The following is an 18,625-nucleotide window of genomic DNA, read 5'->3' as shown; positions in this document are numbered from 1 at the left end:
TTTTATGATCATAATTTATAATTGATCAAAAGTAAGCCCTTGATGAAGTGCATACATTTCACACATTACAGAACACAAGCTCAAAGCTGAATTAGCAAAAGTTTCAGTCACTATATGGATTTCAGCTAGAAGTTATCAAACAGCTCCTGCTTGCCTGACATGTCAGCTCATAACTTGACATTACAGCTGAGTCTCAAATTCTGTAATAGTAGCACTGTCAGCTTTAAAAGGTATTTTGAGGTCTGCGTTTAATAACAGGGAATTAGATTGTCTGGTTGTTACTGCAGGTTGTGCCACATCCACTTTCCAGTAAACAGGAGGTGTAAGCCTTACAATCCTGCACAGGCCATATATATTTGGTGTCATGTTCAACATGTGCACCAGATGCAAACATCAGCCTGACAGGGTAATGAGGTTGAGATGGAAACTTTCTGTGCCACAACATTGCGATAGGGTTAGAAACACATATAAATCCTTGCACGCACGTCGTCATGAAGCTGAACATGCTGCCACATGCGGTCACTCTGTGTCATACACGAGCACATTCAGTACAAATATGCATTCAAAACACATAGAGTACTTATTGCACTGATGGCATGTTTGTATTAGGCTGTGCTTTTTGCTGTTAGCATGCCCAATCTGCTGACTTCAATAACAGAAACACTGTACCTCACACCGCCTGCCGTCAAGATACACATCCCTCCCAACACATACACAACCTGACAAGATCTGGCATCACTGCCCTCAAAAAGATAATTATTTAGACAGACTGCATGGTGCGGTTTGATAAGATGTCTTCCAGGTGTGATGCATTACTCCTTCATTAACTGTGTTTGGGCTGTTCAGAATACATGTTTATTGCCATGCTCCTCACGCCTGTTTGATTTAAATATGGAAAATACACGTTTGGTGGCAGATGTTCTCAGCAAAAGATGGTGCAACGCACTTTTAAGGCTGACTGCTTTGTAAGAACAACAACAAAACAACATAGTAACAATGACACCTGTGACGTATGCATGATTATAGCAAAGTAGCATCATATTTTTTATTTGTATCCTCTTTTTGGTAGTAGTAGTAGCAGCAGAGGTGTTAATATTAGTAATATTATTAGAATTAATAGCGCCAGTGTTATGAGTGTTTGTGGATAAAGTTTCGGAGCAAACTGACTTTAAGCAGGTTGTTTGAAAGTCCAGGTATGTTTTGGATGCGTCTTCTTTTTTCTTTTTTTTTTACAGAAACTTTAGAAACAATTGTAGGGTCGATGTTGCAGTTTTAAATGTAGCCAGTAGGGGGCGGTAAGCGCCTTCAGGAAAGGTCAAAAAGGGGAAAAACAAGACGGAGCGAGCCGAGTCGGACCGGTCCGCTAGCTGCACGGAGGAGAAGCCGTTTCCCTTCTTGCAAGATTTGAAAGTTCGTCAGAAATAAGTTAACTCGTGACGTTACCATGTTTCAGGGTTTTTATTGTCCCACCCCCCCCCCCCCCCCAGAAGCAGCCGGACGACCCGGATTTATATGTCTTTTGACGACTGCTTTCTGGTGAGTGTATTTTTCGTTTTGGTGCTAGCTGAAATTGAACATGGCATCTTTTTTTTTTGTTTTCATAACCATTAATGAAAAAAAAAAAAAAAAAAAACACAGCAACAAAAAAAAAAAACAAATGGAGAAATAACATAACGTTACCGGAACACAAGAGCGTGGAAATTACTGATATGTGAAGCGTTATTGCTTCAGAAACATTTGTCTGCGGAGGCAGCTTTGTGTTCCGGTTTTGTGAACATTTGAAATAGAAATGAGCTGAATGATTGAACTATGAGTCAGCAGAGTTATCTGCATATTTTAGGAAATTGCCCATCAATTGAAATTCAAACTGCATAATGTGCAGGTTTTTTTTTTTTTTGGTTTTTTTTTTGGGTATGCTGGATATCAGATAGAGGATGACTGCTGCTATTCTGTCTGTTCTTACAAAGTTGCATTTTGTGTTTTATTCCTTTTATTATCAGACCGAGACTTAAGATACTGATTGAACCTATTTAATTGGCTTTTAACGTATTCCGCTGTTAACAAGTAGCGACATGATCAAAGCCAGTTCCCCTTCTGTCTAAAAGGACCCTGCATGTGAATCTGATGCTCTTGACTGACTCATAATTAATTAAGATTTGTATTCCAACAGTAGCTGTAGGAAATAATAGCAAAGATCCAACTGTTCTTCAAAAATAAATCCATAAAAGCATGAAATATATTCAGATACCGAAGCCTCCGGTTGGAGTGATGTGTCTTGTTTTAGAGCAGCTCCATTTTGTACAGGTTAAAAAATACGAAAGCATTGGCTTCATGCAAGCGCTCACTTTATAAAGCGCAATACCCTCAATCAATATTGGATTTCCACGTAAATGTTGTTTTGAGTCGATCATTTGATTTACTTCTGGAATTCTTTGATCACAGCAATTATTGCACTTGGGAGTAATTGATGTTTCTTTTAGGGTTTGACCGACTGCATTATTAAATGTCGATGCACTGTAGTCGCTGTGGTCAAAACATGAAGAGAAATGAGCAGTCAGGTTTTCTGTAGACTGCTGAAGTATGCAAATGTCTGTCAGTGTCGGCACACGTGTCATTAGAGCAGACTGCAACATGCAGCTTCCCTCTGCAGCTGAGAAAGGAGACGCTATTTGAAGGAGACAAATCCCCTGTCATTTTTTGAAAGTCATTGGATCTTAGTTTTTGGATCAAAGTAAACTTTTGCTTTAGTCCATCACAATCGGTCGAGACGGGGAAAACCATGATATGTTTAACAACCACAGGAGGGCACTGGTCTTCATTAATTAGGGAGTGAGCCAAGTACTCCTTTTGTGAAGGCTCAAACAGGAGATTTAAGGTTTATATTTCTGGATTTTCACGAAAGACATATTGGATTTTTATGCAAAGCGTTTCAAACGTTTCATCAATATTCAGGACTTAACCGTTTGTATCTGAAGAGGTGTTTTATTCACTGTCCATCTTTGAAAGTTAATTGAAAGTTACATGTTCTGCTCTTCTGGTGTAAATGATGAATCTTTGAGGGTCACTTCGGTCACATGCCAGTAGAGGTGTACAGCTTATTTCATTTACACCGAGCAGCCGTAACTACCTACAGGTGAAGCATCAAGAATAACGCAACAGCCCGGCAATAAATGCTCCCTTCATAAGATAATAATGTTCAGTTCTTATTCAGTGTGAATGAGAGGTGTTGGATTTATTTTAATGCTTTTTTTTGGACACTGAACTGCACTGTTTAGTTGTACTAAGAGGCGATCCTAATATTTTGTCCCTCCCATCGGGATGAACAATGTTGACAAAATATTAGGATCACCAGCGCCGTCTCCAAACTGACCAGTACAATAAATCAACACCTTTCTCAGCCAGATTGAATAACAACTGGACACAGTGATCCTCACGGGGTGAGTATTTATTGCTGGGCTGTTGTATTCTACTTCATGCTTAATCTGTCAGTGGTTTTAATACCGCCGCTGCTCGGTCTATATTAAACGCATAAATCGTTGTCGTGTCAAAAACGACGCATTCAAGTTTTTTCTTTTGCAGTCTGTGCACTCGGTCAATGAACGCAACGTGTTTTTTTTTTTTTTAATGAAAGTAGCCACCTGTTTACGTATTAAAGCAAGAGACCCAAGAACGGGTGAAATGGTCACGTCGGCATGTGACAGGCTGATTGTCTTTCTTTCATACGAATAACGCCTCGAAGGTTATTAGTGCGTCAGCGGAAACATTTTCCAGAAAACTCTTCAAATCCGAATGGGTCGCAGTGGTCAGAAAGAGAGCACTTCACACGAAGAGCTCCCTTCAAATCGAGTGCTGAAAAACACAATTCGCTCTCTTAATTGCCGACCCGAAACACTTTCCCCGTTTAGGATCCGAACGCGTTATTTGCGCGTGTCAATGTGTGCGTGCACGTGTGCTTTTATTGCACGTGCTCTTGTAGGTGTGTATGTGGTACGTCTGTGAGCATATGTCTATGATATGTTGTGGCCCTTTTTTTGCACACACTGTTGACGCCACACATTGCCCCCGAGCACTACCACACGTACAGGCACACACACACACACACACACACACACACACACACACACACACACGCGCGCACACCCACCACCGGACCGGACCGGTCACCCAAAGTGCTCACGAAGTCGAACCCACGTCGTTTTAATACTAATTATGTTTTCTCCACTGGGCATTTTATTTCAAGTCAAGTCACGTTTCTTATTCGTATTAAGTTTAAAAACCACCTTCCGCGCTCCCGTGTTACTTTGGCAGCCGATAGTGTTCAAAGTGCAAAACACTCCGCTCAGCCTCCCAGGAACATGCTGAGGTGTTGTAATGTTAGCTATCATAGCTGCTAATGACGGGGAGGGTGAGAGCGTGAGGAAGGTGGGTGGTGTGAACTTTCAGTTATCTGCCAAAGTGCTCTCCAACCAGTTGGAACAAAAGGGGAGGATTGGCAAAAACAAAAATAAACAAAAAAATCAGCAACTGATGTTCAGCTGCAAACCATACTTGAATGAATCTCAGAAAATATGTTTGCACACAATCACTTAGGGATTTTTTTTTGTTTTGTTTTTGTCTCTTACGGTACCTGGAATAAAGTATTAAGAGTATTAAGTTCACAAATGACCAGTCGGAGAAGTTTTAAGAAGTGCCGTTGATTTTCAAAGCCACCGTGACACTTCGTGGAATCCGGCGTAAACCCCCAAAAATGAGAGGTATGCGTTCAAGTTCAAGTTCCTGAGTTGGAACAATGTGGCACTGACCACTAATAGGTTGAAATATAACCAAAGAATTTCTTAAAAAAGTGAAGAAATATACAAAGTAAAGGTTATGAAATTCGGAGCTTTGCTTTTGTATACTTGCGCAAGTGTGTGTTGGCTCTTGCCCCAGCTGCACTCCCCCATTCCTCAAAATATCTTTTTTTTGACACGTGGCTTCAAAGTTTGCTTGTACTTCTGGTGCTCCTACTAGGCATTCCCTGTCCCATACATCCTGCGTGTTATAATTCCGTTTGGCTCTCTCTTTTACCTCTGAACTTCTCCCAGGTTGTTGTTTTTCTTTTTCTTTATTCCCCGTATATCCCTCTCCGGTTTCAGCCGGGGTACAAGCCTTCCCCGTGCCAGCAAATGTGCTTGCCGGTTGATTGCAGCACGGGGTATATTTACCAGGAGGCAGCTTGGGACCAGCCCTAAAGGTATTGCACATTTATTTGTTTGCATTGTGACTAACTTCACAATTAGATCATACTTCCCTAATGCTTAAAGGTCTAATTAGTGGGGGAAGAGATTAGGCTAACGCTGCATTAAATTAACTTCTTTCCCTCTCTGTGGAAATTTCTAGATTGAAGTAAACCTCCATATTTTCCCCTCAAGTCAACAGTGTTTGTACGAGTGGAAAAGAACGTGGGAATAACTACATGTAGGTCTTTTAAGAACATCACATACGACAATCCACACCAAGAGCATCAATATATTATGTATGCAGTGCACACATTAAGTCCTACTTGACATTATTATCTCTAATTTGGACTCTTTCTGCCGAGATTACCCACCAACACTTAAAATGTAATTAACATCTCTTTGTATCAGATCGAACGGCTTGCGTTTATAGAGAAGCCAGATACGGATGCTGAAACGACACGAGCACGCACAAACCTTTTGAGACAAGTCGCCTGCGGACTCGGCGTGTTATTTAAAGATTTATTTTGAAAGAAAAAAAAAAAATGCACCTCAAGATGATTATCAGTCATTAATATAAAGTATCTAAATACAGGCAACTGAGGTATATCTGTCTTTCTACAAGGGGAGAGAGAGTGGGAGAGAGACTGAAAGAAAGAAAGCAAGCAAGCCTGAGGAAGTGAGCAACAGTGACAGAAACAGAAAGCTTGCAAAAATAAAAAGAGCAGAGGAAATGGGAATGATCTACAAAGACTCGACGCAGTGGGTGATGTTACATTCTGAGGATGTGGTTTAGATGACTTTGCCGCATCATTCATTGCACTAATTTCTATAGAAAAGGCCAAAATAAATCCCTAATTAACAACCTTGTATCACAGCTTCAGTTATATTTTACATAAACAAAACCATACAAAATGATCAATTGGGATCCACTGACTTACTCCACAATTTTCTGCAATCAGAAAATGCTTGCTCTTCTGAAAAGTTCATTCGGCTGTGGAGTTTAAAATTATGGGCAATATAATATGATTAAACAAAGATCAAACTGAGAAATCACCACACGCAGACGTACTTCCAACATTTTACAAAATACACTTAATCGTTATCTTGCCAAGAGTTGAGAAGACCGATACCACTCTCACCTCAGTTTATTGAAAGTAAAGTTACAGCCAGGAGGACGGTTAGCTTAAATATATTAAACTAATATATTATTTTATGTTTTTTTTTTTTTTTTTTTAATCCATATCCAATCCTTCCAATGGGAGTGAAATACTCCCTGGTCCTTTCTCTCGTAACGGTTGTGTTGCCAGGCAACTAGTGGAGCCGACATGAAGTCACTGCTCAAAGGAGGTGATTTTTATGTGACGTCATATTACGCCCCGGCACGTTAACGCTGGGTAAAACCATAACTTGTTTTTACACTGTCTGTACTGATTAAACGCACTTTAAGTCATTTGATAGTTATGAAAGCTTTAGATGTGCCGTTTGGTATTTATTTTTTTTCCCCTCCGTCAGACAGAGCAGGGTAAGCTAAGCTAACCGGCAGCTGGCCATACCATACAGACATGAGACTGGTGTTGATGTTCTCGTCTTAATTCTCAACAAGAAAACAAACAGGCACGTGAAAAAGTCAACTTACTTCTTTAAAGATACATTTTCTTATCCTTTCCTCTCCCGTGAATACACTTACACACTCACGCACAGTAGCACAACTGTAAGGCATACCAATTTTCTTGATAAACAGCAGGCAGTGATACTAAATGACTTACAAAGGCCGGGAAACGCAGAGATGCACTTCGACGCAGAAACGCACACGAGGCTGAAAGGACGTATGAAAAGGGTCAGACGCGTGTCGATTGTCGGCTCGACGATTCATGACCAGCCGTCGTCATAAAGGCTGAAACTTCCTTTTGGTTTATTATCGTCATTCTGCTGATGAACAACCGCCACCGATCAACTGCAGTAAACTCATTAACATTAAATATTGAACAGCGCTGTGTAATATGTGCCCACGGTTAAATACTTAAATGATCTGTTCAACAAAATAAATTCAAATTTTCTGTAATAATTTACCTAATCTAGTTTTATGTATAAACAAAGAGTACATTACGAGTACATTGTAGAGTGTATCAGCATGTAGATGAAGGCTGAAACCAGCTGAGGTTTTATGAGAGCCACACAGCTCATTCCCACATACAGTACGGTGGTTCGGCCCGGTTACATATATATACGAGTGTGAGTGGGTGTGTGGTGTATTCAAATGCCAGTGGGTTGAGCACAGTTGTTTGGTCTGCCACTCTCTTGCCAACCACTTGTAAAGTATTTTGACTGAACACACTCGCACGAATACACACGGACAGGCTCGGAAATGAGAAGAAAATCAACATGAAAGTTCAGAGAAAAATTAACAAGACGAGGAGTGATTGTATCCAGTGAGTAGGAGAGTAATCAGGCTAACCGAAAGAACTACAGTATCGGAGGAGGAGAGACAGTGCTCTGTCTGTCCCTGAGGGTACAGTCTGCTACTGTCCTCGGATGAAGTGCATACTGAAGTTGTCAGTCCACCAGCGATGGTCCATCCAGTAAAGAGCTATGGGAAGCTTCCGCTTCCCCGTAGCCCACCCCCCTCCCCCATGAGGGCTCCAACAGTCAGAGGGGAGAGGTACTGTAGGGGGACCGGGACGACCTATCCCAGAGGTCTGTGGATCACCAAACTCGGCAGATGTTGTCGGGGACCATGTAGCTGCTTTTGTTGCAGTTGAATGCTTTGGCAAATTCTGGGAAATTTTGAAGGGAGCCCAGTACCCTATAAAACATACAGAGATTGATGGTGTGAGCTGAAGTTGCTGTATAAAAAGGGTGACTTGAAACTGAAATGTATACGATATTTCATTTTGTCAAGGTTTTAAAATGTTAGCTACCACTGTAATGTGTTTCTTGCCCTTTGTCACCAGCAAATGGCTGATTGATGTAGAGGAATGCTATTATGTTGAGTTTACCTGAATTTCCCTGGACTGTGCACGTCAACTTTAATGGAATTAACAGCTTGCTCTGGTCGGTGTGTTCCACACCACACCTGAAAAAGACAGTGATTGTATTAGATCATATCAATAACAATAAATGTAGCTTCCAATATACTGTCCTTTTTACCATTTTCATCCACCCAATACCCTCGTAACTCACCGAACCATTCATTCATCCCTTAACCCATTAATCCAATCCTCCATCCAGACTTTTATGCCATTTACCCAACCATTTATCCATTAAAGTATCAACCATTGTCAATTTATCTTTCAATCACTCATCAATATCTGTAATTTGTCAATCAATCCACTACCTGAGCAAAATTTAGGAAGAAGAGTTGATCATGGGAAAGTTCGATGCCAGGCAGCGGTGGCTCCTCTCCATGCTCCCTCACATAGTTCTTGTAGGCCTACAGTAAAGACATAAATCTTATTTCACAATCTCATCTATTAATATCAAATAAAATAAAATCCCAACTAGTAGGCATTCCACATTACACCGCTGCTAAATGCCTGATAATAACCTTTGTGATAGATTTGGAAAATATATAATAAAACAAGCATGTAAGATTTTCAATAAATATTCTTTTGTTACTTTTTTGGTTTGTTCAAATTGTTTGTTTGTTCAAATTATTTTCTGAGGATACTGGTTGTAAACTGCTTACGCAGTAACCGACCGGGCGAAACTCTGTTTGGCTGTGAATCATTTCTTATGCTAAAAATACAATTGCCCCATTTTGAAAACAGCACGTAAATCAAAAATGATGTCACTTTCTGTTGGTGGACAGAGAAATTATTTCTTTTTCACCTTTAAACTTTACTCGTAGTATACATGTAGTCTCTGTTTGAGATCTAGTTACTCATTAAAGAAATCCAATCCTCACTTGGCCGCAAAGCAAAAGTAGCAAATTAACAATTTAAATACACCACAAAAGACACACTTGTACAGTATTAAGACATCATAATTCATAAGAAAAACAGACTATTTGTTTTCTCATATTGCATTCAAATCTGTGAATATCTGTTATCTTCTAACTCCTGGTCAAAGTTAACCTAATCAGAAGCACCATCATGTCCTTTACTTTTGTGTTTGCAATAGCTAATGAGCCAGTCCGATACCAAAATCACTTGTCTATTAATATTAGCAAGCAGATTACAGTAACCCCAGACTGAATCCTTTCCTGGCTCATTTGTAAACCAGACCTGTCAAACCAACTTCGTTTTGCGGCTCATTACCTGATATGCCTGTCGTATCCCTCCATTGTCAGCAATGTTCTCCCCAAGCGTGTTGTTACCGTTTAACTAGAGAGGGGATATAAGGACAGGACCGAACACAAAGATGGGCAAGGAGAAAAGGACAGGGGGGGGGGGGGGGGGCTTTAATTTTTCCTTTGTATTTCAGCAAATCACAGTTATCACTCTGGGATATAAGAAATCATTTTCTTAGGGATAAGAGAGGCAAAAGAATAAGACAGAGGGGGAGAGGAATTGATATATCAACACAAAATATTAAAGACACCTGATGCAGAGAACAGATGAGGCTGCAAAACCAGGGAACGGTAGAAAAATGATAGATGGATAAGCTGGCAAAGATAAAAGGAGAGCAAATAGAGATAGATAAAGCTGAGCTACAGGTGAAGGTTTATGATGGCATTTCGGAGAATGTTGCTCGGAATTTGACGTAATCTTAGAAAAATGAGAAAAGTAGAAGGAGAGAGATTGTCTGCGGGGACGTACATGTAGTCCATTGGCCAGGTTCCAAGAGAAATTGCCATACTGATCGACAATGCACTTTGACAGCTCCAGGAACCTTTGAGTGGAGGCTGGTGTCCACCAGTCCTTCAGGTCACCATCCTTATCGTAGTTGCGGCCTAAAAAAAAAAGAGACCAGATGCAAGAAAAGTGGACTGGCTAGATTAATTGTGACAATCCTCTAAGCTTAAGCATCTGTTATCTTGTTAACAGCACTCAAATGCTGCAGATGTCAATAACATGTTTTCATTTTATGTGAGTGAATATGATCTGAGCAGACATGACTATAAAAGAATCCTGGAACATAATGACTTCAAATTACAGTCGAAATAAGTGTGGTAAAAACGCTCCCTGGCAAAACTCGTACACTAAATGGTGTTACGCAACAATTTTGTCTGAAGTGGTACCAGTTACGAGGGAAATATTTTTATCCAAACACCAACGCAAACTGTCAAAATTTCTCCTGTGAGGAACAGAGAGCAACAGCGTGGAAAATCATACCATTGTCATCAAAGCCATGTGTGACCTCGTGACCGATCACCATGCCGATGCCACCGTAGTTGAGAGATTTAGCCTGGCCTTTGCTGAAGAAAGGGGGCTGGAGGATACCTGCAGGAAACACTGACACCAGGAAAAGACACAACAAAGCAAAAGATCAATTTGGTCGTCTTTTGTGTTTTGTGACTAAATAGGGCTGCATACCAAACTCTACTACTACTACTGTTTTTAAAAAAAAAAAAAGGCCTTGTCATTTCGGACCAACTTTTGATACCGATAGGCCTCGTCCACTCCAAATAGGTTTTTGTTTTAAAATGCATGCGTTTACTCGGGAGTAAATCTCCTGCGCGTCGGTGAGCCATTTTACACGTAGTTTGTACTCGATTGGCTCACCCACCGAAATAAAATCACTAGGTTTCAGCGAAGTAAATCTCAGTATTGAAACCACACTTTTCTAAAACGAAATGTAGCCACATGTGCGTGCGCTTCAGTAGAGGCTGCCGTCTGCAGCCGGCCAGCGAGCGTCTGCTGATGGCATGTGAGGCTATCACTTGTATGCGAGTCCTCCCAAAATTGACATTTGTACCGTAATGTAATTTTCTTTTACATAAAATGGATTTGACCAAAAAAAAAAAAAAAAAAAAAAATTGTATTAAAAAAAAAAAAAAAGTACCGCTCTGAATGATACCCAGCTGGAATGTGTCTGCCTGTGCTCATGTGAAATACCTATTTGGTTTTTGCTGGATGAGTAGAAGGCGTTGACAACGGCAGCTCCAGTTACCCACCTGGAGAAAAGATTAGGACGGTGGCATTAAACAATGGTTACAGCAAGAAGCACACAAGCACAGTTTAATCTAGATCTGACAGAACATATAGAAAATAACCCAAAGTTATTAATGACAAGTCAAATATTAGCTTCCGTGCTGTGGAAAGCTGAACCCTATATGCGATCAGGGATTTGTGTTTGAGAATGTGAACTGCACTGATAGATAATGGGTCACACCACAAACAACATGAAAAAACAAGTCACTTTATTATTATTGATTTAAATACTCAACATTGCAGCTTTAATTTAGTACACATCCTTGATAAGCCTGTTAATTCTACCCCCCCCCCCCTCAGGAAGTCTTACTCCTCTTTGTTGACTTTGACTCTCAGTTTCCGCAGGCGTTTCTTCTGCACATACTCCAGGTTCTGGAGGATGTTTTCAAAGTACTCCTCTGCACTGTAGCTCAGCTAACACCAACACACAGCCACAGAAACAGGAGGATTAGCCGCAATTAGAGCTATCAACGCTTGGTCATATATTCTCCAGGAAAACACATTCCTACAACTGATATGTGGCCACAATGAACCCACTCTGTATTCTGCTCCAATAATTCAGTGGAAGAAGGAAAACATAAGTAACTGAAAATTTTTTTTAAGACACTCACGTATTTGTATTCATTGTCGAGATATTTGTCATCCATGATGTTGTCAGAATAGCCGATCCGTTCTCGAATAGCTCGGGCCTACACCAAAAGTAGATGACAAGATTGGACATCCTCTTTGTAGTTAAATACCCTAAAGAACACAATACAGTATAATACAACGCAATCTACTACTATGTATTCCAGAGATCTCTGTATGTCTGTTTGTTTGTCCCTCACATATCTCAACAACCGTTCGTCCCGCCCGCTACAAACTCGGTGGGTGTATTGCTGGGGACCCGAGGGTGTGTGCTGCCGAATTTGGTGTGATTTGGACACGTGACGCGTTTGATATTAAGACCTTTTCATGAAAAGGAGACCGCTAAAGTTGCAAACCGCCGCGCTCTGTAAGGCAGAGGGGGCGGAGCCTCACTGCCCCACAGCCGCAGTTTCACACAGCATCGAAACCGAGTCGAACGTCTTCTTCACCTACTTCCGCAGCGAGCTGTTCTCAAGAAGCAGGGTTTTCCGTCCTAAAAACATTTAGGCGTTATATACTCAAGTACTCTTTCACAGTGCCAAAGCCGAATAAACACCTAAAAACTGTGTGTGTGTGTGTGTGTGTGTGTGTGTGTGTGTGTGTGGCAAGGTCGAGCGCAAGGGAGAGTGAGCATGACACCTCGAGGTACAGAGCCCGAGACATTTCATCTACATAACGGTGAGAATGACGACCAGACACCAGAGCCAAGTATGAAGTTAGCAGCTGAACAGAGAAATGTGTGGAGTTCAGATTAGTTTGTAACGTTTATTAAAACTGGTCAAACTCTGTCTGCTGTCCTGCCAAACGGCCTCTCCTCCATCTACCTGGAGAAGAGATACGAGGACAGAGGAGTGACCATTGAGTGTACAGTGACTGATATTGATGACTGATGCGGCACATTCAGTATTAATAAACTTTGATAACGGACTCCGGCCCCACTGCGAGTCACAGCCACTGTTCCTGTAAGCATCGTGGCGGACGTGGTTGAGCATCTTTACTGGTGTCCGCAGTGAGCTGTTCTCAAGAAAGTTATACAGCAATACCACAAGCCGGGAAATCGTACTGTCAAACAGGTTATTTTCAACAGATGAGTAATTATTCATCGTCGCAACTGAAATTATGACCAATACCTTCTCCTCAGCGGCTTTCTTGGTCTCTGCATCCATCCAGGTCAGGTCATCGAGGTTACTAATGAACACTTCCCGAATGTCCTTAATCATCTCCTCCATCTAAACCCCCCCCCCCCCACACACACACACACACAACACGAGAGAATACGGCAACAGTCACAAATATGTCACTGATATATGATGATCAAATTTATATCATGATAAAAAAAAAACATCTGTCCTTCAATTTTTCTCCAGTGTTGCAGTTTGAGGTCTGGAGAGAGAATCAGAAAACACAAGAATACAAAACAGTCTTGCAACATGCTGTGCAACAGACTCACAAAAATAAACTTCCCTGAATTAGGCCTCATATCAATATTAAACAGCTTAAGGTTACATGCCCTCTGCATGGGACTCTGATGTCTTTGGGTAACATTTCTAGAAGTGTTATCATTTTAGTTATGATTAATATGACACCAGCTATTTTTATGCATTATTAATTTGTCATGACATCCAGAAATACATGATGTTTAATGACTAAAAATTACAACTCAAATTATGTATTCAAAAAGTAATTTATATTTATTTATACAAGTCTCATCTGGTTGCATTGAAATTCTCTACAGATGTAGTTGTCTGCTGTTCAGGCTGCAAATCTACAAATGCATTATTGATTATGCTACTGATTTGCATATTTTCTAAATTTACATTTACTTGTAGATGCATCCAGCAGTTTTGGGTTAGATTTCTGGTTATTAAAACAATCCTGAACCTAATGCATGAATCTAAATAATAGAGGATGTACTTATGATTTTTAACAATATGTTAAGCATATGCTGTTCAACTGGGTGATTACTTTTATGTTGGCATTCATCTCCTCACATCACACATTTGCAGAGCTGTAGTTGTTTGTTGTTAATGATATTTTCTGTTTTTATTTGCGAATTCTCACGGCACGGTGTGCCAAAATCCACATGAGAATCTCAGTTTTCAGCGGGAACCTGTGGTGTAAGTTTAATGTTTCTACAACGTATCCCTCGAGTTACAGTATTTCAGAGACAGACCGACTGACGCCAATGCATGCACTTGACCACGGTCACAACTGTTGTCTACAAACTACACACAAATAGAAGGAAAATAATTCACAAAGGAGAGCCCGAACCCATAAAAGAATGAAAGCAAAATAGAGAGGAACAATTAAAAACTGCAGTGACAGCGAAGGTGACCCTTCCAGAGCCCTCCAACCACATTTGTGCTCTGTGACCACAGTGAACAGACAGAGGCGTCCCAATGTGTCATCACATCAGCAGACCCCTCGCTAACACGCCGCACGACAACTCAGGCAACACGCTGTGTTTCACCACAAACCGGCAGCGACCCTACTGAGAAGGCTTTTCCGAAAACCTTTTAGCTTATGTGATGCTGTGTTCCAAGCTCAATAAAAAAAATAAAAAAAATTGTGCTTTTCAATGATGGTTTTTGCATGATTTTTAATTCTCTATTCGACAGGAATGTCAATGAGCTGCATTTTACCCACCCCTCACCAAAACAACCAAAGAAAAAACGTTGGCTGTAAGTTTGGAAAGGCATTAAGGCTCATTTTTAAAACCGTTTTTGTTTTATTTACCAATAAAGGCAGAGCTACACTAGATGGTGCAGATGGATGGAGTCTTGGATGGATGATTGGGCCATGAACTGCAACACGAGCAGATCCAGTGATGATCTTTGCAGGAAAGTGAGGAGGTAGGGTGAATTTCTAATTGACTATTTCCAGTCATGGTATTAAAAACAAGAGTAGTTTGTTTAAAAAAAAAAAAAAAAGTAAAGATTTCTTATTGGCAATAATTCACTATTTTAATTTGATTTAATATACTCAGTCACTGAACTTACCGACATACTATTATCTATTTTAAATTACTTTATATTAAATCATGTTAAAATAGAGCAGTAAAAAGTAAAATACGACAGTATTAAGTATCTTAAGTACAGTATCCCTGTCAGTGCATGTAGTTCCAGTCCACCAGCGAACATATCTGACATATATCTGTGGGGCTTAAAGAAGGTCGGTATGTGAGGAGCGAAGTATGTGTGCCAGCTGCAGATCGACACTCGCACGCATACAGTGTATGTACTGTATGTGTGGTCATGTCTTTGAGGACATGCGTGGTGATTACATGATCAAACGAGCTGTGTGCTGTTTTTCACACACACACACACACACACACACACACACACACACACACACACACACACACACACACACACACACACACAGGGTTTGATGTGGGAGCCACATGCTAGCGTAGGCAAGGGTCCAGAAGATGACAGAGATTTATGATATCCGAGACACGCAACACACACAATCTGACTCACCTACACAAAGTCCCATGCCTAAGCTCACACACACACACACACACACACACACACACACACACACACAAAGTTGAGATTTTCAGTGTGGGTGGTGCGATGATGATGATGATAAAGACACCTTGTTCAGCTGCTGTCAGTGGATTGAAGCAAAAAAAAAATTAAAAAAAATGCAGTTCTGTAGGACTGACACAAGATGCAAAGATGACAAAAACACAAATAAGTGAGAGAAAACTCATATTTTGATACTATACTGCATGTATGGGTAACTGAATCCATGCCGCTTTTGTAATGCTCTGCAGATGTATCTCTATGTTATCAGTTCCAAATGTTGGTCAACAAGACGACATGGTATTCACCCCCACTCCCCCTCCCTACTGACCAGTTCTTTACTCTTTTCAGAGAAGGCCTCCTGCACATACAGTCGTCCCACGGCGTTGTCCATGTTGCTGTTGACGTAAAGTGCACACTGTCGCCACACTGCAGCCTCTGACGTTGTGCCAGACAAAGCCTGCAGGGAAAGTAACGAGGCACAGATCAATTAGAGGAGCAGAATAAACTACTCAGCGTATTGGCTAGAAAGGCTCGTGGCAATTCTTTATTTGTACCGCCAATGTACATGGCAATTACATTAAGGACTATAAAAAAAAATAAGGCAGAGGGGAAATTATTAGATTGGAATGACAAAGATTTATAAACGGTGGGAGGAAGAATATCAATGGAGCAGTGAGTGGACATCTAGTTTTTATTAGAGCCCGACTAATACCTTAGTATCAGCATACATGTCAGCCAACACTAAAAATAGCAAAACTGCCCATGTAGAATCATTTAGAAGCAGTCGTATGTGATTTTTAACCATGATGTGTTTATTTTCAAATATACAATCATTTGGTCAGTGTCAGAATAACTACAAACCTACTGACGTTCCCTTCATCCTCAGATGCGTAGGGCTGGTTATCAAACTTTGTTACTTTTACAGCACCCACCAAATAGCTCCTATATTATCTGTTATCAAAAAAAAGATCTTGTCATTCGGTACAAAATCCCGATAGCTCTGCTACATCTACACTAACATTTTTATTACACAATTTACTACATTTATGCAGCAGTAAATCTTGTCTGTCTGCGAGCCACAGAATTGGGCGACCTGCACATGTAGATAAAAACCCTTGTTTCACATTTGGTAAATCTTACATCAGAACACCTTTTACTCTTTTATGTGCACTGCAGTAAGTGCAGTGTTTACTGATAGCACGTGAGGTGTTTAGGGGACATCTGTAAATTGTAGCATCTAGCAATAGCTTTATGTGACACGTTTACGTTAATTGTGGCCACAGAAGAAGACTTGAGTTACACTCTCCCCCTCTTAACTGCATGCAAATTTGCAAAGACTTGTACCATAATGGGGGAAGCGATTTTCTTTTTCTTGAAAGTGAATTTATAAAATCAATATGGTTCAGGGACCGTTATTGAAGTCAAGGTAGAAGTTTTTGGCTGCGTACCTTGCGGAAGGCTTTCCTGGTGTGTCTGTAAGCTCGGCTCAGGCCCACCACCATGTTCATAGCAAATCGCCATACCATGTAGTTCTGCAGATCCCTGAGAGGAGAGAAAACATGCTCAAAGAGACTTTCCTACTCACACAAAGTAAAAAAAAAAAAAAAAGTGAGCAGCTGTTTTGACGCTGTGCGCTCTCGCCCCCACAAACACAAACTAGCTATCACATACAATAACACCTACACACTCATATTAAAACACACACATACCTCTTAGTGTATTTTGCCAAGATAAGGTTGAGCCTTCTGTAATAATTGGGGGAGTAGTTTATGACCTTCTCTGTATCAGGAATGCTCATGTTGACTGTATCCATTATCTTAGCCGTGAAGTGACTCCAGTTGAATACCTTTCAAGTGAGAGAAGAAAAACAACAGTCAAAGAGCAGAAAATAAACATGAGGAGGAGGAGGAAGCAAGGCGATGCAGAAACATAAAATTCTGACATAAATAGTACTTTTTTTTTTTTTTTTTTACCTGTGATTCAACCTCAAGGGTGAAGTTGGCGTTTAGGTCCCCCAGTTCCATCTTATTGTAAAGCAACACTGGGTTGTTACGATCCTCTGGAGTATCAGTAGCCTTCGAAAGAGCAAGACAGAGAGGCTGAAAATCAGGAATGCTGTCACAACCCTCCTTTTTCCTGACACGTGTACAATTGCTGCGCAGGTCCAGCAGCATCAAACGCATTTGGCATCCCAGGAGGCTTCAGGTCTGTAAATGTCAGAGTTTGAATGGTGTGACTGCCTTGTAAAAGCCAGCAGTCGAGTGGAGGGGAAGTGAAGCATGGCAGTGAGCAGAGCAGACAGCCCAGAATGACAAACGTGGATTGCAAAAACTTGTTGATGTCTGAGAAAAGTGGTAATGTTGGGATCAGATGGGTTAACAGCTTGTTTTAGACAGCAGCTGCTCCAGACTGAGACACAGACACAAGAGGGAAGAGGTTTTGGCTACAAATAGATTACAAGAAGATCATGCGGCTAACAAAAGCCTTTGTGGTGTGTGAAGCTAGAAGATAGAAGAAGTATTCAGGCTTATGCTGGAAAAATGCAAAAATAAGAATGCTTACGTTGGCAATGTCCCTTTCCAAGTCCATAACTCGCGTCACCTCCTCTTTAATGTGGGTTTCATTGACGGACAGTCCCCGGTCAGTGCGGATCAGCTTAGCCAGGTCAATCATGAACTGCTCGTAGGCCCGACATGCCTGTCAAACACACACTCATTCATGATATTTGTATCGGAATGGTTTGAATTCAACCAATGACCAAAACTGGAGGGGATAGCGTGCACTTACACACAGATACACATTGCAGTCAGCTCGCCTCAAGCTAAGTGCAGTTAAGCACTTCTTTTACCTGCGTATTAATCAACAGTCAGTGGTGAACTGTAAGGTAAAACCAGAGCAGGGGATGTGTGCTCCAACCACACACATCTGTTCTGGATTGAGACCACCAGATTTTCATCGTTTTTTTTCCCTTTGATTTTAATCACCACTAACTGCCTCAGAGCATGTTTTTACCCATTATATACACACTCGAGCATGTAAGTGCTGTAATGAACACAACATTAATTAGTTTGCTGATGTTTCAGCTGATGACCTCATCATTTGACGGGTATTATGTTTCCCAGAACAAACTCCAGTGGACATGCAACCCAGACTC

The 18,625-nt window shown here is 40.9% G+C and overlaps 1 protein-coding gene across 1 annotated transcript in view; it reads right to left on the bottom strand.

The window, feature by feature from the left end:
* Nucleotides 1-5,509: 5,509 nt before the first annotated feature.
* LOC138197423 (neprilysin-like) overlaps nt 5,510-18,625 on the bottom strand; it is a 32,896-nt gene continuing 19,780 nt past the window's right edge. The window contains exons 9-23 of the mRNA XM_069148259.1: nt 18,034-18,168; nt 17,445-17,546; nt 17,181-17,317; nt 16,920-17,013; nt 15,800-15,928; nt 13,069-13,167; nt 11,923-12,000; nt 11,622-11,725; nt 11,216-11,274; nt 10,493-10,612; nt 9,977-10,110; nt 9,476-9,541; nt 8,554-8,649; nt 8,216-8,292; nt 5,510-8,022 (exon numbers count right to left, since the gene is read on the bottom strand). Coding sequence (XP_069004360.1) covers nt 7,923-8,022; nt 8,216-8,292; nt 8,554-8,649; nt 9,476-9,541; nt 9,977-10,110; nt 10,493-10,612; nt 11,216-11,274; nt 11,622-11,725; nt 11,923-12,000; nt 13,069-13,167; nt 15,800-15,928; nt 16,920-17,013; nt 17,181-17,317; nt 17,445-17,546; nt 18,034-18,168 — 1,530 coding nt within the window. The 3' untranslated portion in view covers nt 5,510-7,922. The remainder of the gene's footprint in view (nt 8,023-8,215; nt 8,293-8,553; nt 8,650-9,475; nt 9,542-9,976; nt 10,111-10,492; nt 10,613-11,215; nt 11,275-11,621; nt 11,726-11,922; nt 12,001-13,068; nt 13,168-15,799; nt 15,929-16,919; nt 17,014-17,180; nt 17,318-17,444; nt 17,547-18,033; nt 18,169-18,625) is intronic.

Source organism: Embiotoca jacksoni, unplaced genomic scaffold, assembly GCF_022577435.1.
Source record: "Embiotoca jacksoni isolate LCO1_2020_lvr unplaced genomic scaffold, fEmbJac1.0.p SCAF_14, whole genome shotgun sequence".
NCBI classification, from domain to species: Eukaryota; Metazoa; Chordata; class Actinopteri; family Embiotocidae; genus Embiotoca; species Embiotoca jacksoni.
Note: the sequence above shows the minus strand (reverse complement) of the source record. Positions and strands in the feature narration are given on the sequence as shown.